This window comes from Fusarium graminearum, chromosome 2 (assembly GCF_000240135.3).
Source record: "Fusarium graminearum PH-1 chromosome 2, whole genome shotgun sequence".
NCBI classification, from domain to species: Eukaryota; Fungi; Ascomycota; class Sordariomycetes; order Hypocreales; family Nectriaceae; genus Fusarium; species Fusarium graminearum.
The window spans coordinates 10376-29855 of record NC_026475.1 but is presented as its reverse complement, the minus strand read 5'-3'; the positions used below and the strand labels follow the sequence as shown (position 1 = coordinate 29855).

Genomic DNA, 19480 nt, shown 5'->3' with positions numbered 1-19480 from the left:
CAGCCTTTCGCGAGTCAAGCCTATCTGGGGAATGACCATGTATTGCACTACTGATACCCCCTCTCCACTCACTCCCGTCCCAGCCATCGCGGGGTAGCCCCATGCCTCGTTCCGGGGTTGGCCGTTGTCAGTGACGCCTGCACTACCGGCTTTTGTCAAGAAACTTCTTATATCCCCATCCCATGCCTCATTTTCCTGTTTTTCATCCTGCTGTCATCGATCTTCGTCACAGCCATCCCATCTTCATCTACTCTTTAAACTCTTATACTTACACATGATTGTCAATTAGATGACACTGAGCGACCTTCTGGTACTCCATCCGCCCCGTCGACGCCTCGCAGTCGTAGTCACGCTCGACCGATAGCCATTGATCAGCCCCAACTCAAACGCTTCACTTCTGCTCCTGCTCGTACACCTCCTGAGCCTCTATCTGCTCGAGGTGACCTGCCTGGGTGAGTTTACTTAGTTCTAATCCAAAGACTAAAATATACTCATACAATAACAGAGGATACTTTCCCCTCCACGAGGATCCCACCAGTCGTGTGCACCGTCCACATCCATTCCAGAATCATCCAGACGCCCGTATGAGCCGTCTTATCTCGGAATCAGGACCAATCTACGCGGATCGTCCCACTTCACATCCTGCTCAAAGTGCACTCATGTCTCAATCAAACATGCCCGTTGCTTCATATCTTGCCCCGGGCTTCCATGACAATCCACTTCCAATGGGCAAATACTACCCGTCAAATTACGAGAGCAGAAACGGCAATCAGAGCAATATGAGGCCCCCACTGAACGGGACTATGTCATCCAATATTGGGCCCGATTCCCAGACAGTCCCTCGCGCGAATAGTCAATCAAACCCAGAGACAGAGCTTCGCCGTAAGCTGCAGCAGTATCAACGCGACATGATTGCACAGGCAAGTATGGCTGCCAACGAACTTCTCAGCAGTTCGGCCAAGTCGGGCGATAAACCCGGCATATCACTCAACTCTCTGCCACTCCGTGACTCGCGCTTCGCCACTACCGGATCTCATAAACCTATATCGCCTCGACTTCTTCCCTTGGGAAGTCCCGGCCCTGTCACTCCAATGGATCTTGAGTCCATGGGTAGCGGCGACTACCTGAGCCGATAGCGAAACAAGACTGTTGTGAATCCGATTTGTCGTTACGGCACATATGAACTCGGATTGAGTAAGATGACACGTTAGGCAAGTAGATTGACTTGGTTTTCTTTCTCAAAAGGCGTTGGACGGAGACAGGCCCCGTAGTGGCTCGCTATTACTCCTAGGTGGCATTGAGCGTGTTATTTAATTGCATCTGGTACAATAAGATACCGAACGTGTTATAAAAACATGATACCCATAGAATACATTTTGTTTGTAAGGACTTAATGGTGATCTTCCACCGTCTTACACTGCTATGAACAAAATGTTCTAAGAAGGGACCCTCCTTGAACTAGTCTCAAACAAAAACAGCATGATAAAGTGTATGTTGTGGCGGATTCATATGGAATTGACGATTCACGAGTATTCACTGTCCACTGTTCAGTAGAGCTAATACAGTAATGGCGAACAAGTCATGTGAAACGTTCTCTCATCAGACTACAGTCCATCAAGTCTTGTGACAGTTCGCCCTTTCTCAGTAAAGAGTCATGAAAATCCGAATAATTAACATGACATATATACTTGCACTATCAGGACGACAAGAGGTAGATGCATAAGGGAAAGAAAAGGAAAGAAAAAGAATTGCGTGAAGGAATAAACTTTGTAGGGTAGGCAGATGTCACCACCGTGCCACCTTCCAGGCAGCAAAATCACTTACAGTGGAGTGAACACGTGATATGGCGTCGCGTTGGCAGCACTTTAACCCGTTCATTTGTTTCTACGCGTTCTTGACGTAGTTAGGCATCTTTGTTTGAGTTGGTGAATGACTATACCAGTTTGATTTCATCGAAATGCCGATAGAGGATGTGTTTGACGGGCTTGCGACATCACACTCAAATATCCGCCAAGAGTCATGACTCCCAGCTCCGTACCTTCAACCGCCACTGTGGTTGACTTTATCTGCCTGTTTACACACGATTTGAAGAGAAAGCAGAAACGCTGGCAGGATGGCGTTCTAAAATACCACACATTCAACAAACGGGTGATGGTATATGATGACCGAAGTCACTTTATTGGCGATGCTCACTGGCAGGGAGGTGGCGACCTTGAGCCTGGTGATGAGTTCGAGCTTGATCGTGGCTCTGCCATTGTGCAGGTTTCGGACTGCACTGGGAAGCGAGAACAGGACCTCACAGAATTGTTGGATAAGCGCGCAAAAGAAGTCGAAAAGAGGCGATCAAATGCTGGGACAAGGACACCGCGATCGACAGCAGCAACTGCTCATACCCCCAGAAACGATCAGAATACACCTCATTTCCGACTTAGACACCGTCCGCTCAACGATCTGGTAGGGGGTGCAACTAGAACTGGAAGAGCTGTCATCCCCCCCCATTCTCCGTACCAAGTGCGCAAGATGGCCGAGAGCCCTGCTCAACAGCCAGATTCACCTACAGAGGACGCGCGCCCGTCGAAGAGGAGAAGGCAAGAAGAGTCACCTCCGAGCAAAATGGGACACGCTCGTGCCCTCTTCGGGACGACATTGACTTTGACGCCCTTTTCGTCTTCAGTCTCGGCAGCTCGGAGTCAAGCGTTGCCTGCCAAGACAAACATGAAACCCAAGAACACGTCAATGAGCACAAGAACTGATGTACTGGATGCTTCCAAACGAACCAAGACAAGTTCAGAAGCACCACCATGCTCAAAAGATCCTGAAGAGCCGGAGACCCGTGCTACTAACCAGACTGCACCCCGCCGGGTGTTCACACAACGAGCTTCGCTGAAAGAACTACTGGCGGGCAATGAGCAGAACTGGAACGAAGAACATCCTCCACAAAGAGAGTCGATATCGAAAGGCCGCCCAAATATGCCGGGAAAAGCAAGACCTTTTTTATCACATAACTCAGACAATTCCATTTCACTTTTTACACAAACCGAACAATCGGAGCGTTTGGACAATGCAGTTCAAAATCTCAAACGCTCTGCCAGCACTCGGCAAGTACCTGCAGTGGATAAATCTTCCAGGCCTATACCCTCCGCAGTAAATGTAGATATTGGGGATTCAAGTCGAAACCGAAAGGAGCTAGCAGAGACCAATGACGACGCGTTCCTCAGCTGGCTCGCACAGGGCGATGGTGCTTCATCTGGCCACCAAACGCCAATAGTTCCAACGAACCTTAGCACCGCACGTCTAGAGAAGTCCAAGACTGATAGAGGAACAATGTATCAGAAGACTATGGAAGAGGCAAATCATGGGGTAGCTCAAAACCCAATCCAGATCGACGAGGATGAACAATCCCACCCACGCAAAGTCACCCAGACACGTCCTCGAAACGCTACCCCCAAACCACCCAGGAAGAACCAGTCAGCTGCCGTGAAGACTCATGGCACTAAACGACCATTGAGTACCGACAGAGACCCGCCTGCACAAACTGGAGCAGTTGAACCCCCGCCTGCCAAGGAACCGAGAACCGAGCTTCGTATCAGATCGAGGCAGCGTCGTGGGTTGCTTATGGTAGCGCAGAACAAGCAAGGTGACAGAGCAGGGTCATTGGGAAGACTGCTCCCCTTGTCGTTAGGAACAGGAAGCGACGCACATACCTCAGATCGTCCCGCTGTTCCTATAATGCAATTGCAAGAAGAATCCGGCATAGCCCACGACGATGCGAAAGGCACTGACCCACCACCGCCACCAGCCAAAGGGAAGAACTCCGTTGTGCTAGAACATCCCAGCTCTATCCAAGAGCCCTGCGACAAATCTGCTAATAACTTCGACTCAGTGGCAGTAGAAAAAGTATCGGGTGAGGAGTCGAATGAGAACCCGAACCCGATGCGAGGTTTGGCAGGTGAAACCCCCCAAATGGAGGAGGATTCAGCTTCGGATAATATTGTTTCTGAGAAAGATAGAGCCTCAGCGACGCCACCTCGGCGCACAAACCCGAGTCGGCGTACACGGGGAAAGGCAGCTCAAGTTGTGCTCAGTGACAATGAAGAGGAAATCGCAGCAAGGAACCCACCCTCAAAAGCTGGCGATTCTGATAACCAAGACGAGAACTCATCAACCGATACTGAGTCTGCTCGAGAGCGCCAGCCCATGACTAAACCCAAAGCTAAGGCGGAAACAAGTTCTGGTCCTCGAATTACCAAGATGTCAAGAAAGAGTGTGAAGAGTAGGGAGATAATTGGCTTTACCATACCAGTCGAAGACTTTCCACCTCCTAACTTCGGCATTGGTGGGTTTGGCCAACCAAAAATCGCAGCGATTGAAAACATGAACATAACAACCGAGAATCCTTCGCACAGAAATCATCTCACACTCAAGCCTCCGGGGAACACTCCAATTGTAGCGCACCAGCAGGAACCAGCACGAGAGCTATCGAGAGAAGATCAATTACAAAAGAAGCCAGTGCAAGGAAAACAAACTCTGGGAGAACAGCCACATATAGAACAAACTATACAACAACCCCAAATAAAGCAACTACCGCGTATATCGAACCCTGCCACCAGAGGTAAGAAGGCTGCAAGGAAACAGGACGCGGCTGGGTTGCCACCCCAGACTCTGGTCCAATTAGAGACCTCAGCCTCGTCTCGCATCGTGTCTGCGAACTCCCTACAGAAAGCGAATCCTGCGAGCGACACAGTCCGATCAGAGCTACCAGGATTTTGCAGGCCAAATGGTGGTGCTTGGAGTAGGCACGCAGAAGATCTACTTGGGATGACGAGGCCCTCCAAAGCACCACCCCGGCAATGATGGGACAAAAATTTCCCAGGTCTCCGGCTTTTACAAGGACAGCCTTCTTCTTAAGCACTGGTACTTATGATTTGATACGCAGTTCTGCCACTTTGGTAGATTCAGCTCACTTGCTACTCTCTAACTGGAATCTATAAAAGAGAAACCGTCCTGTCGGGATTGGAATGTGGACGACGAGTGTTGCAGAACCAGATGGTGCGCTTCTGTTTTGTGTGAGAGAGCCTGGCCGACTAAAGTGCACCAGTATCTGCATGTCATGTGCGAGTTGCCGATAGAGTCACTTCGGCGTACCACCTTGGTGTTGGTGAGATTTATCAGTACGATGGAGGGATAGCGTTTCTCAAGGGGCATGGATTTAAGCGTTTGAGGTTTGTGCTTCATTTCCCAAATGATGGATTCACTATTCGGAAGCGCGAAAGGCATAGTCATCATGAGCAACAATTTGAAGACGGTGCCATCCACACAGATAGGACCCTTGCCTTGTATCTCGGCGTGAAGCACACCGGCTGATTCGGATTTGGAGTCGTGAATGCGATTAGGTGTGGAGACTAGGAATAGATCCATACATCTACCTAGTTTCTGCTTGCAAGAGATCCGTGCTTGATCACGATTCTGGTCGGGTATCATATTATATAAACCCCCGACTCGTCCCTCCGCACCGGTCCCAAAAACAAACCCGCCGACTCACATGGTACAATACCTACATTTTCATTACTGGGATACCGTCGGAGTATCATGGTACGAAGAACGGAAAACCACGGTTAATAATACGTTGAGCCATCTTGGTTTGATGCTGTCCAGATGAGTGCTGGTCTTATTGAATAATGTTGTGACTTGAAGAAACGAGCCCAACTCACTCAATCGCAGGCCCTCTGTGGTAGTGATAAGACTGACAGAGTTTATACAAGGAAATTAGTTCGAGAGATTGTTCATATTGTCAAGCTCCCAGACAGAGTCTATGTTCCGATTTCACAGATAAGTCTACCAAGCAGGTAGGTTGCATATAAAAACCGGTACTGATCTAGTAGTTGATATAAATATTAGATCACTCTTAGTGTGTATATTGCCTAAGAGTAGACTAATGATTTCGTCTATACTGCTTCAAGTCCCTAATTTTTATTAATTATTTAATTTTTATTTTATTTTTTTACTAACCCGCCCCTGCCCAGGTAGCAAGTACCTACAGTTGGTTGTCTGACCCCGGGCACCCTGTTTGAGTGTCGTATCGGTGGCATTGAAATCTGGGGTTACGGAAAGTTGACTCATCCTCAAATGCAGGCTTAAGCATTGACCAACAAGAATGCTATTCTCTCGCCGAAGTCTTAGCTTTGATGGTGCAGAAGGTGGGTCGGGGTGACCAATGGTGACTCTTACCATTGTGGGCTCTTCAAAAGTACTGTAATATGATTGGTCTTTATAATAACTCTGCCTTACAACGCTATACCTCTTCCAGCACGCCGAAAGACTCAATCTCCTGCTCCTCCCACCTGCTGCGCCATGTTTCCTAGTCCTCAGGGCATCAGAAAAATTGTCCGCTAGAAGCTTGAGAGACGAAATTAATAGATTAACCTATGCTACTTAGACTATACCCTTTAGGCTATTTATTTTTGTACCCCAAGACTTAGGAGGACAACTTTTCTTTTACCTATCAGCCAGTGCAGCTTCGAACCACATTGAAATACTTCGACAACGCCCTCCCCCGTGGCCTCAGGCGTTTCCTCTTATTCTTCTTACTTCTCTTTCTCTCTCTTTGCCGAACGACGAACTGTCCGTAATTGTGAAGCCAAGAATATCCTGTGCTTTGAAGGACACTGCAACAATCCTGGCGACAAGCTCGGTATTTCAAGGCTTTGCCTATCACCCTACTTTACGCCTCATCTCGAGTGACCTCAAAACACCATAACCTTGGTTCATTCTAGTTCAACGGACAAAAATCCCTGCATCGGCGTAAGATACCATATTTCTGCCATCTCGCCTGGGTACTTCCCGTCATCAAACAATTACCCCACGTGAGAGTAAGCAGGTCGGAGTAAGCAACTGTCCGAGTGGTCAACTAACAAAGCCACAGTCGAGAGTGCGACTCCGCACCCTTTTCAAGATTCCGTCTTTCCAAGCCAATAACGGAGCCTCAAAGCTAACAATGGCGACCAATTCGAACACTCTCCCTCAAGGGTTCTCTGTTTTCCAACCTACTCTTGGCGCTCAGCTCCAGTTCTTCCCTAACATCGGATCTTCGGAGCTTGACGAGCTGGTGAACGCTTACATCCCTGGCCCTGCCTCGATCCAGGAGAAGCGCGCCACTATCTCTCTCGACTACTTTGAGTATGCGCACCTGACTGGACATACTTTCAAGTTCTACCCCGTCTACACACTTTCCGCTTCTGTGGAATCTCCTGCTAGCGCCAGCCCTCTCCAGGACTCTAGCTATGGATCTTTCAACACGAGCCCTGCCACATCCAACTGGGATTGGAGCTATGTGAACAACACTTCCTCCCGCCGCTCGTCTCCCAAGTCCACAGCCAGCCAGCAGCCCGCTGACTTCTCTAACCTGCCTGGAATGAAGATCATGACCAAGGATGGTCGTGATGTGACCAACTCTGCCTCCCGAGGGTCCAAGACAAAGGAGCAGCGAGACCACGCCCACCTCATGCGAATCATCAAGGCCTGCGAAAGCTGCAAGAAGAAGAAGATCCGTTGTGATCCTAGCCACAAGAAGCGTGGTGTTACCAGCACGGTAGCACAGCCCGCAAAGGTCACCAAGAAGACGAAGACGGTGGCCCCAGAAGCAAAGGTTTCTGTCGTTGCTCAGGATGCCTTTGGCGGCCAAATGACAACTCCAGAGCTAGAATTTTCAGTAAACCTCGACAACCTGACTGCCTCGGTCGAGCCAGAAAGCGATGCATGGGAGCAGTTCATTCAATACCCTGCTGTCGATGACAGTTATGACTTCTTCAACGATCCAGAGGGCTACTTATCTCCCCAGTCCTCCTCCTCTGTATCGGACTTTTCAGCAAAGCCCATTACTCCAACGACAGAACAATACCTTCTTCGCCATCCTCGTGGCACGGCCGATGTAGAGATTGCAGAACTGGACGATTCTGCGGCGTATCTGCCCTTCAACCAAGTCGATGTCAACCACGACTATGCGGACTTCAACCTTTATTCTCCCGACTCGTCCTTCTCGGAAGATGAACGTATGGTCCCGGTTCAAGTCTCTAAGCAGTTGGTTAGTCAGCCGAAATCAACAGCACCGAACCCGCTACCACCACGGGACTTCTCGAATGAATTGAGTAGTTGTGGCGACGAGCTAGGTGGCGACCAGCTTACTGACAACCTCTTCGGAGGACAACTCGCTGCTCCTGCTTCCGCACCACAGCACCTCTTTACTCATGGTCAGGTCGGCCGCGAAGATGTCTATGGCGATTCTGGAGCTGGCTTGAAGGATCACGCCGCTATTGCGCCAACTACCAGTCTCGGCTCAGACATTCTGAGCACGAATACTTCATCACAGCACAGCGCGCCAGTCGTCACATCCTACACCCAATCCTCCGTGGATACTTTGTCATCTACGAATAGTAACGTACGTACCTCACTTACATACTCCTTCCTTTCGGAACGGCAACTAACTTGGGAAAAGGTGACAATCAGTCGCGATATCATAGAAGCCCACGGAATGACGACATCAGGCTCATTAGATCACCGACTATCAGAGAATGCAGAAACTCAAGCAGCTTCTCAGCCAACCGAGATTGTGGCTACACAACAGAATCCTCAAACACTTGCAGCAGCGGCCGCACAAGCAGACTCCCAGTTGAACGAGATTGCTCGCGCTGTAGCAGTCTTCAAATCAACAGAGACTGTACATACAGCCAGCGAAGTAGCTTGTCACGATGTCAGTGCCGAAGGCGACCCCAAGCAACCAGATTCTCGCGATGCAGAGATTCACAATGTGGCGGGAGATATATCCCAACCTTCTCCCACGCCCGCTGTGGTTGCTCTTGCGTCGTACTGCCCGACGTCGACGATTCGCCAACCAGGTCTGGAGACTCTCGTACCCCTTGGTATGATGTTGATCGCCTCAACGGTCTGGTCCTTTGCCTACCAGCTGTTTGTTAGCGGGGATGAATGCTGCGAGCACCAGACACACTTTTCTTCGCAAAAGCAGAGGAAGGTCAAGCAGATGGCGTCAAAAACCAGAAGGGTTGCCTCAAAGCTACAGAGCATCGCATTGAGTGGCACGACACCAGCCAGTTGGACGATATCGATGAGCAGAAGTCTCATTGCTGTGTAACGGCTTATCTTTGACGCATACCAGGTGGAGCAGATAGAGGTGATCGCAGTCCATGACTCAAGTTCTCACATTGCTTTCACTTTTCCTTATTTATTTTGTTTGAACTTTAGCGTTAAGAGCGAAAGACCACGCAGTTGCGCTGGCCTTGCTAGAATAGGGCCGTTGTGGTAGAACAAGCATCGACCTGCAAAAAAATAATACTTGAACTGGCTTCTGAGCCCTTTTGATCTCTGGACTACGGTGCATTCCAATGACGTGGCGACAAGGCCACTGCTGAACTAAGTGTATTGTCCAGTCGCTGCTGTGCAACATGTGCAAACCGCGATCAAGATCTGTCAGTGTTGTGCCTTGTTTTATATAATGTGCTCTAACGATGTGCTTATTGAAGCGCAGATAAAATTCTCTTCCAATAAGTTTTAGCTTTTTAAGTCTGTTGGAAGAAGCAATCTCTCACCAAATCATTCTTCTGGACCTCAGGCATTTAGCGACGCTGTTGTCCATTGTAAGTCCTGAGCCTAGTCCGTGCACTAACATCTGTGTCGCCTGTTAGTGCATGTTAGGCAGTTTCCTAGACCTTGTGTTCCGTTAACATCAAATCTCAGGGTGGGGCGTCCGTTATAGACGGCAGTCTTAATATGGCTTAGCGCCGGGAGCAAGTCGTGAAATCTTCTCTCAAAGGCAGGGTAGGACATGCGCAACTAGAACTTTTCTTCTTAAATTTTGGAGTTTATGGCGAGCCTGTTTAATTCTCTAAAGCTAAACATCGACCGCTGAATCACTACTTGTTGAATTGCCACTCCTTGATGTTTTGTTATTAACCAGTGCGACTATTGATTGATCCGACCTCTTCATACACCTACCTACCTGTTGAGTTAGAGAAAGAATCCTACCGACCTATGAAGAATTATCAAAGCTAGGAGAGATTTATGTTTACTGGGCATCAAAATCTTCCAACCACGCTAGGAATTTGCCAGGCCAGAAGAAGTCTTGGAAAAAGATCAACTTTCAAATTTGGACTAAGCGACAAGTCGAAACCAGCAATCAACTCGTTTTTATCCCCATCAGCAAGCTCCATCTACTTACTACCCTCCCTTTTTTATTTTTGTTTTTGGCAAAGGGGCTTGTCGCTGCTGTTTGAGTTGCCAATACGACAAAGACGTGTCACGCGCGAGTTGAAAGGACACAGGGCGTATTATTTAAGAGGAGCAACGAAAGGCGTGGTATAAAGGAGAAACAAGCGTTGAGTGGTGACTTGTATATGGATCACGAGCAGACGAAAGAAACAAAGAAGCACAAGAAAAGACTCACCGGAGAGAAAGAGAAAGAGTTGCGCTGAACGGAACTACGTGCCTACCTAGGTAGAAAAAGTGAAGTGAGGACACCTACACAAAGTCTCAAAGGTTACCTTGACCCTAGGTGGATTAGTACCCAGAGCAGACAAGATGGGAGTTCTCCAGTCACTTGGCCTTTCGCCAGCCAAGAAAGCAGGTGCAAAGGCTATACGCCGTCTCTTTGGCCGGGTGATGCCTGGCGAGGGTGACAGCGTCACTGCCAGTGCCAGTGCAAGTGCCAGCGACACTGACCAAACTGGCAAGGGTAACGCCAGCAACGGAAGCAACGATCACCAGGAAATTTCCAAAGATAAAAACGAAGCTCAGCAAAAGAGAAATCCAGATTCTTCATCATCGCCTTCTGCCACGAAAAGTATGACCACGACCGACTATCCCCAACAACAGTATAATCTCCAGACCGCTGCGATACCTGTTGCTTCCAACAGTATGCAATCTCTCCAGAATCGACTTACCCACAATGAGGATGCAGATAAAGAAAACCAACCCCCCAGCGCATCTCAGCTGTCGGAGTCTCTTGCCCGCCTGGAGCTTCAAGACAACAAATCCATCTTGACTTCTCCCAAGCCAGTCACGCCAGTCATCCCACCTGCACCGATATTCACAGACCCTGCTGTGGTAGCTGAGCGAGCGATGCACATGAAGTTTACAGAAGCAGCTCTTGATATGGTAAGCCTTTCTGTCTCCTTCACAGGGCTAGTTTCTTTACCTGGGACTGGCTCATGAAAACTCACACAACGTCTACAGGCCCGGCTCGCTCTTCAAACCAACGAAACCCCTGTTGGGTGCGTTCTTGTTCATAATGGACGGATTATTGCACGGGGCATGAATGCGACCAATGTCACTCGAAATGGTACTCGTCACGCCGAGTTCATGGCGCTCGGTGCTTTGCTATCTTACCCCCCAAAGGATGGGCCTAGAACGACTTATCTCAAGCCCAAAGCTGAGAACCAGTCTGAAGCAGGTTCTGAGACGTCTTCCATTGATTCGGGACCTCCAGATGAAGGTAATGAAGATGGAGCCAAAGGACACCTCTACCCCTACGGACAAAAGTGCCACCCTGATGCGCGAGTCGACAGATCGATCATCAGAGAAAGCATCTTGTACGTAACGGTTGAGCCATGTGTCATGTGTGCTTCTCTATTGCGTCAGCTCGGCATTAAAAAAGTCTACTTCGGCGCTGTCAACGACAAGTTTGGCGGAACTGGCGGTGTTTTCAGCATTCATGCCAATTCCCTTCCCGTCAGTGCGGATGGACAGACTGCTAGTGCTCATCCCACCCCGAAACCTGCACAGCTCCCAGACGGCAGTGGTACTTTGGGTGTCTCATATCCTCCAGGCGGAGGCGATGGCGGAAACATTGAATCTGGCTATGAGATCGAAGGTGGCTGGGGGCGCGATGAAGCCGTTGGCCTACTCCGACGTTTCTATGTCCAGGAGAACGGACGAGGTAAGTCACTCATATAATCCCGTTTATCTGTTAGCATTTATTGACTCCACAGCGCCTGTACCTCGCAAGAAGGAAGGGCGCGCAGCCCGACTAGCCGCTATGCTGGAAGGTGAAGGTAATGGAGAAGAGACCCCAACACCTGATATTACGACACCTATTCCAGATGCCGATTCTATCGACCTCCCAGCTTCAACAGAAACCCTCAAGGAGCCCCAGCCGCTGGCAGATCGCACCAATGTCTAGAAGAAGAGCACGCCTGTGACACTACCGACTCGCGAGAGCCAAGAGTAACACAACAAAAACAGAGCCACTAATTAAGGAAGCAAAATGGTGAATAAGCCAGTATGCTTGAAATGTGAGAAAGTCTGTTTCATGTACACATTTATGATACACGTTTCCTGTGTGCAAAGCTGGCTATCTGATGGACATGTTGCAAGTACCTGCTGCACGAAACATACTCGTTTTGGACCGTATATGTCCAAACATTGCAGGATCGTGCCATTTGAGATAAAATCCGGCATAGTGTGGAAGGTTGTATTGTATTGCAGATGCCAATATCGGAGATTCTTGTCCCGGCTGCTCGGGTTTGGCGTGTTAGTCGATTGAATGCGTGGGATAATGTACGGTATGAAATTAGGCGATGGAGAAAAGCCTTATGTAGCAACAATCAAGGCCCCCAACAGCCTGCAGCATGCAAATCATAGACGTGAGAGTGCTAAAGAGTTTGATGCACAATCCAAATTATAGAGTACTATCTGGGTTGTCTGATATTTTCGTGGAAGGGATGTGGCAACACGAGTAGGGCCTCGGGCCTGCTGGGTCATTCATTATAGGAACAAAAAAGCAATAACTTGAGTCGTAGCAAATAAGAGGATATCCCTATTTATCTTGTTAATCTATCGACGTTGTAACAGCGTTTCGATTTCCAGAAGCAAACGCTCTGCTGATGGCAAGACCTGTTGCAGAATAGGACATGATCTTGTCATGTACTCCATACTTCAAGATCTCTAATCTTGTGTCACCTTTCTTGGTGGTACAGACATTTACGGAACCACCTTCCCCACGGATTTGCTCATTTTTACCTATCCTGTTGAGGAATGCTCCCTCGCCCTCTGTCAAATCGTCTACGTTCTCTGCTACTCTAACAGCTTCCCTGAAGAGCTTAACGGAATGTTCCATGGGAATATCCGTATCGTCTTGCGCATGCAAGAGGGTGATGTCGTACCGCTCAGCCGACTTAACAAATTCACCCAGTCTCTGCATATTATCCCAGGTGCTTGACAGCTGGCGCGCGAAGAAGGCAAAAAGTGGTTTCACCTTGGCCACTGGTGAAAGAACTGGAATGAACCCGCCGATACGATATGTAGCCGATAACTGAGGAATGTCTGCAAATGTTGCGGTAACGACTAGTCCAGCGAAATGAACCGATGGCTCTCTTTGAGCGAGCTCGTTGACAAGTGCAATGGCTACTACAGAGCCCAGGCTTTGGCCACAGATTACGATCCGTTCAGGTGGAATACCCGCGGTATGAATGGCCCAGTTGACAACGGTAACAGCATCTGTGATGACGCCTTCCTCGCTGGGAGAGCCAGTAGACTCTCCGTATCCACGGTAGTCGAAGGTAAGACCATGAGTGTTTGTGGGATCAGCCGAATAAAGGGAACGGTAGCTGTCAGGGCGCCAACCGCTGGCCATTGTGCCGCTGGTGCCATGGAAGTAGAGGACTAAGCGAGAATTTGGGTTTTCTTTCAATAGATGGAAGTTAAAAGTATCCTCAAAGTTCTCAACCAAGCCAGCTTCGGGTCCTTGTGCAATCAGCTCTTGTTGATGCAACTCATACGTCGCTAAAGGCAGCACATGCCAAGAGTGCAGCTTGATATCATCGGCGGTCGAGATGTAGAAGGGCGTGACTTGGTGATGAGCGAACCCGAACTGTTCAGGCGTATTTAGATCTTTGAACCATGGTAAGGTAACCTTGTGGAGATAAATTGCGTGAGTTTGTAGTGAAGGTGCAACAACCAACACTCCAAGTAAGCTGAAATATAGCATGGCAGGGACGCCAAGCGTTAGACTAAGCACCAGCATAGTCGGCCTCAGGATCGACGACGTGGCCATGTAGGTGAAAGGGCCCACGATATGGGACGAACAGCTCCCGGCAGATACTATAAGAGACTGAAGGCTGTAGCAGGTTTGAGACGGTGCACGCAGAAGCGAAAGCTTGTGTTAAATTGTCCAAGTTGTAGTCCATAAGTAACGCAGATAGATGGTCCTCTATCAACATGTCACGTAAGCAAAACGACCTCTGGAAATATGGGACATGGGCCCATGTTTCTCGAAGAATTCGACTCGCACAAGTTCCACTAGTTTATGGAAGCCATCTTAGCTCTCTAGGAAGTTCAAGAAGATCCTCAGGTTTTACCTTTGCATGATGGGAGCGCGACACAATTCCGGGGGCAATGGGGGATATCAGACACTATGGCGGTTGAACAAACTTGCTGCTCTCCTTCAATTCGTATGATTCGGTCTGTCTGTAGTACATTACCTCCCTCTGGCCACTGACCTTGGCGTACGAGTTCAAGCAACTTACGCCCCTTGGTAGGAGAAGTCCAAGGATATAGTGACCGCATCTTTCGTCAACTTGCAACAAATGACGTCCGCCCAGTGGACAACGCTAGAAAGCCTGGCGACGTCTCTCACTCGGGCCAGGAACAGAGTGGTGCTATTTCGTGGTGTATCGTCCCACGCGTCTGTCGGGATGATGAAGTGGGAGGGATGGAGGAACAAGAACAACATCTAGAAGAAAGTGTTTCCTTAGCCAATTTCAACAGACTCAAAGCTAAGCCAGCTGTCGTTGCAACTAAGGAAGATGCGAGTGTCATCACGGCATTGAACGCGAACCTGTACATGGCCAGATAATGACCGCTTTTTTTGTCTCCTGGGGTATCGCTTGGAACTATCCACCTAATTTCATGGGCAGCCTCTTTTCATCTAGAAACAGAACGATAGCTGTGGTGGATCAGCGCCCAGTGTATTTCATACAATCTCTTCTTTGTATTCAAATTAGAAAGATGTGTCTCAACTGGAATGGAGTACTGACTGTTATCAAGGTTGGAAGCCCGCTACTGTATCTCGTCAGTAGACCTGTGATGGTGGTAGAAGCATTTGTAGGTTTGAGGGCCATGGAGCCAGCGAGACACAAAATCTATGAGCTTACGATTATTGTAAGTTATGACTGAACAGTTCCAGAAAGGAGGAACGCAAAGGTCATTCTAGCAAACTGATGAATGATAATCACAATGCAGCTATATATTATATCTTGGCTTCATAACCGGTACGTACGACCAAAGGTAGTGGAAAATACGGGATCCCGTCCGCTCTCCCATAGTCAAGCCACTAACCGGCGGATTAGTAGTTGGGTCGGTGACGACCAGCGAATCCCCGCTGTTGTACGGTTTGCTATTTATTTATATAGCATTTCTTTTTTACTATTTTATTACTATTCAATCGCCTACCTCTAGTATGGCTGATCGATCTGACTCAAGACATTGTCAGTAATATGTTGCTGCTAGCACTATCTTCATGTGAAGACCCTAGAGGTGACCATGATCGGGTTGGGAAAGTTAAGTTAAGTATGTGCAATAGGCCATTGCGATAGTAACCAACATTACGGAACGCTATCGGTATTGCATAATCTTCAACGCTCTCAACGAATCGCAAGAGCACTACTAGATAAACATGCATTCTGGCGAGGATGTCAGGACGGAATTGCTCATTAAAGAGGAGCCATCACCGTAGACAAACACAAGCGGCGCAACGTTCTAGTGACCGGAGCAAATGGATACTTGGGTCTGGCCGTTTGCTTTGGGGTATCGGAGGAAGCCATAAGTATTCCAGCCAGCACGGATAAAGGCTAGGCAAAGAACTTGCACTGTCTGGGATTGTCCCAGTTGCTAGGTCTTTCACCAACCCCGGATCTCTGGAGACTCTCTTCGAACCAGTTGACAATTTCTACATGCTCGTCAGTTGCACGATAAGATCCCCGGTTATGCCACACATTTCGAAGAATTCTTACTTAGGTTGACATAATGGCGAGGTGAAATAACCGTGAAGGGGAACGGCCCCTCGTGCTATAGTCGTCGGCCTGCAAAGATTATGGTACCACACCCCTCCATGATGCACCTGATCAAGCTATTCATGTCGAAAACTGGCAGCTAAATGGGCCAAAGATTCTGAAAGAGCGTACTGTCAACTCGGCCAAGGTCTTCAATTATACCTATCTCTTTGACGCAGTAGTCGCGAGGCCAACACGTTTGTATTAGCTCAACTCCTCTTCCTTTATCTAGTATAATCTAAGAAACATTGAATACAGATACCTTGTCGATTGATTTGCCAAGCTTATATGCACTAATCCATATTACTAACACCTCTTAACTCGAGATTTAATATCATACAGTCAGATCTTTGTAAGAGCCCTCTCCAGTAGCTTGCTGTGTAAGCCAAACAAAGTGGCTACGGCAACAGTAAAGTTTGAAGGAGTGTATAAGCCCCTCTCTGTTGAATGAGACAACAGCGGTTTTGTGAAATGGATCTAAAATTTCGCTGTGCACAATATACTGATTTTCCATCTCGCTGAAGATTTGACCTCCTTGCTCATTGGCGACTTGTGATATGACGCGTCGTTTTTTCAAGTGTTGGCTTTGTAAAAGATTTTGCAGGTCGTGAATCAGGCCTTGTCGGCCAAAGGCTGGCGTTTTGTGATCTCGCATACCTCTCAAATACGCAATACAATCTTCAGAGAAGAAAGACGCAAAGTTGACAAAGTCTTCTGCCAATGAATCGGGTCCAAGCGTTTCCAAAGCACTGTACACAGCATCAAGCCGTGCCTCCAAGGTGGTTAAGTAAGCCATTTTAGTGATAGATCTTAAATGGTAAAGTAGAAAGAATAGGATGATATCTGTAGGAATTGCAGTTTATATAATGATTGGGATAATTATTCCTACTAAGCTGCGTTATCCTAGTAGGTAGTGAGAGCTGGGTTACTATCCGCTGGCACTGAGTTGTCATCCGGTAATGATGAGTTATATCTATCTAGCAGTGCTGAATTAATGAGTTTTCAGTTTACTTGCTAAGAGCCAGTTTATTAAGTTTATTATTTTATCAGTTTACTAAGTTTACTATATTATTATATTACTATATTTACTATAATTACTTTAGTAGTACTTTATATCTTTAAAGAGAGTAATAATTTTAATAGAAAACCCCCTTTAATATAATAATAATAAATAATAATATAAAATTTAATAATATAATAAGGCTATATAATTAATATAATTTAATTTAATAATAAAATTATAATAAAAATTATAATAATATAATTTTTATTTTTAATTAATATAAACTTTATATAAGAGTATTATAAAGAGTTTATTTAATATACTTAATAAGTAAGTAAGTTAAATAAGTAAATAAGTTAAAAATCCCTTACCTTATAATATTTTAATTTAATTAAATAATTATTAATAACTTAAAATATTATAGTCTTTAAATAAATATAGAATCCTTTTAGCCTTTTAAGCCTTTTAAAATAACTTTAATTTTAATTTCTAATATACCTTAAGTATATATAAGGTTCTTTTTAAGACCTTATATTACTATTATAATAGTATTTAATTATAATATAATTTTAACTTAAATTTATAATAATGATTTAATTTAAAAGAGTAAATTATTATTTAATTTATTTTTAATTTAAATATATAAAGGTTTCTCTTATAATTATATTTTATAAAAGAAATAGCTAATTCTCTACTTATAGATTATAATATATTATTTATTAATAAGTATTAAGCTTATAACTTTATTAAGTAATAATTAGAGTTAAAACTAAATATCTTTTAAAAATATAATTATTAAAAAGCTAAATATAAAGATCTAATTATTATTTATAGTTAATTTTAATTTATATAAAATATAATTATAAAATATAATATTTAATTAAATAATATTTAAAATTTTAATAAGATTAGCTTTATAATAAGCTTAATATAATTTAAAATAGTAATTATAAGTTTTAAAAAGTAAAAAAGGCTAAAATTAATATAAATAAAAAACTATAAATAAATTATTATAATTTTAATAATTAATATTAAAAGTTAATTAATTTTACTATTTATTATTAATTTAAGCTAATATTATCTTATAAATTAATATTAAGAAAATAACTTTTCTAATAATTAAGTTATATATAAGAGTATTATAAAGAGATTAAGTTATAACTAATTAGTAAATAGTTACTAAAAGATCTTTAAGTAATTTACCTTAAGAGAAGTTAAACTAAAGGATCTAGAGTTAAATTCCTTAAGTTAGAGTCTTATAATAAGTTTAATATATAATTAGATCTATCTATTATTTAACTATCTTAACTTAACCCTATTTACTTATATTATAATAATAAGCTAAAATAAATAAATAAATATAAGAGTATAGGTAATATACTGCACTTTCTTAATAGATTAAAAGATTAAGCAGTTATAGTATAATATATTATAACTATACTATATATCTATATATAAAGGGCCTAAGCCTTCTATAAAGGTTTAGTGACTTTAATACCTTTATAATTGCCCTCCTTCTAATAGTAATATATCTTAAGTTATTATAGAGGTCTTATAATATAGTCTGCCCCTTAAGACTAAGCTTATATTATAGCTAAATAGCTTATTTTAGTGTATTTAGTACCTCTAGTTGCTATTAGGCCCTACTTTAAGGCCTAGAGTATATAATAGATATAAACCCTTAAGGCTAGCTGCAGTAGGTAATTATATACTGCCTTATAAGCTTAATATAAGCTTAATATAATTATAAGTCTTAATAACCTTTTAATAAGGAATTAAATTAATAACCTTTATATAGCTAGAAGACTTATATTATATTATAATAATTATAAAAATATAAATAATATATTATATTTTCTTAATAAATTAAAAGATTAAGTAGTTATAATATAATATACTATAATTATACTATATATTTATATATAAGGGGCCTAAGCCTTCTGTAAAGGTTTAGTAACTTTAATACCCTTATAATAAATAATAAGTTAAATTTAAAGTAGCTAAAGTATTTTAATTAATTAATAGTTAAATAATTAGTTAATTTTTATTATTTTTTAATTTTTAATAGTTATAAAAGTTATTATTTTATTAACTTTAAGAGATATTATTAAAATTATAAGATTATTATATTTTATATATCTATTTATATATTTTATTTATTTTAGCTTTTTAATATTAGGTATTTTTTAATATTAAAAAATATTTATAATTAAAAAATAAAGTATTTAATTAAATATTTTATAATTTATATTTTTAAGATTAAGTTTTTTTTAACTTTTTATATAGCTTTTTAAGTTATTTTTATAAAATATAATATTAAAAGAGCTTTTAAAGGAGCTAGGTTTTACCCTTTTAACTTAAAAACTATTATATTAAAGCTTAATATATAGCTATAAACCCTAAGGAAATTTAAAAGGCTAGC

General features: G+C 44.2%; 7 protein-coding genes and 1 non-coding gene across 8 annotated transcripts; 7 read left to right on the top strand and 1 right to left on the bottom strand.

The window, feature by feature from the left end:
• Positions 1-218: 218 nt before the first annotated feature.
• On the top strand, positions 219-1319 carry FGSG_11616 (uncharacterized protein). The gene is made up of 2 exons (XM_011321440.1): positions 219-452; positions 506-1319. The coding sequence occupies exon 2, from the start codon at positions 804-806 to the stop codon at positions 1134-1136; it is 333 nt and encodes a 110-aa protein (XP_011319742.1). The 5' UTR covers positions 219-452; positions 506-803; the 3' UTR covers positions 1137-1319.
• A 700-nt stretch (positions 1320-2019) lies between these two features.
• FGSG_11609 (uncharacterized protein) lies at positions 2020-4978 on the top strand (the record flags this gene model as incomplete). The annotated part of the gene is made up of 4 exons (XM_011321439.1): positions 2020-4336; positions 4579-4612; positions 4720-4792; positions 4937-4978. 4 exons carry the CDS (start codon positions 2020-2022, stop codon positions 4976-4978), a joined length of 2466 nt encoding a protein of 821 aa, XP_011319741.1.
• Positions 4979-6994: 2016 nt separating this feature from the next.
• FGSG_11610 (uncharacterized protein) lies at positions 6995-9344 on the top strand (the record flags this gene model as incomplete). The annotated part of the gene is made up of 2 exons (XM_011321438.1): positions 6995-8434; positions 8492-9344. 2 exons carry the CDS (start codon positions 6995-6997, stop codon positions 9143-9145), a joined length of 2094 nt encoding a protein of 697 aa, XP_011319740.1. The 3' UTR covers positions 9146-9344.
• Positions 9345-10668: 1324 nt separating this feature from the next.
• Positions 10669-12187, top strand: FGSG_11590 (uncharacterized protein; the record flags this gene model as incomplete). The annotated part of the gene is made up of 4 exons (XM_011321437.1): positions 10669-10921; positions 10967-11163; positions 11242-11944; positions 11997-12187. The coding sequence occupies 4 exons, from the start codon at positions 10669-10671 to the stop codon at positions 12185-12187; spliced, it is 1344 nt and encodes a 447-aa protein (XP_011319739.1).
• Positions 12188-13363: 1176 nt separating this feature from the next.
• FGSG_13261 (uncharacterized protein) lies at positions 13364-13672 on the top strand (the record flags this gene model as incomplete). The annotated part of the gene is made up of 1 exon (XM_011321436.1): positions 13364-13672. One exon carries the CDS (start codon positions 13364-13366, stop codon positions 13670-13672), a length of 309 nt encoding a protein of 102 aa, XP_011319738.1.
• Positions 13673-14223: 551 nt separating this feature from the next.
• Positions 14224-15673, top strand: FGSG_11592 (uncharacterized protein; the record flags this gene model as incomplete). Its single annotated transcript, XM_011321435.1, has 6 exons — positions 14224-14230; positions 14544-14844; positions 15009-15108; positions 15191-15207; positions 15247-15275; positions 15600-15673. The coding sequence occupies 6 exons, from the start codon at positions 14224-14226 to the stop codon at positions 15671-15673; spliced, it is 528 nt and encodes a 175-aa protein (XP_011319737.1).
• On the top strand, positions 15282-15397 carry FGSG_20044. The gene has a single exon (XR_892998.1). It is a non-coding gene; the product is annotated as a 5S ribosomal RNA (ribosomal RNA).
• Positions 15674-16389: 716 nt separating the features above from the next.
• On the bottom strand, positions 16390-16851 carry FGSG_13260 (uncharacterized protein; the record flags this gene model as incomplete). The annotated part of the gene is made up of 1 exon (XM_011321434.1): positions 16390-16851. The coding sequence occupies one exon, from the start codon at positions 16849-16851 to the stop codon at positions 16390-16392; it is 462 nt and encodes a 153-aa protein (XP_011319736.1).
• Between the last annotated feature and the right edge of the window lie 2629 nt (positions 16852-19480).

Bases quoted from the DNA above. Each gene is read 5' to 3' on its own strand.
- FGSG_11616 (XM_011321440.1), top strand. From the start codon at position 804: ATGTCATCCAATATTGGGCCCGATTCCCAGACAGTCCCTCGCGCGAAT.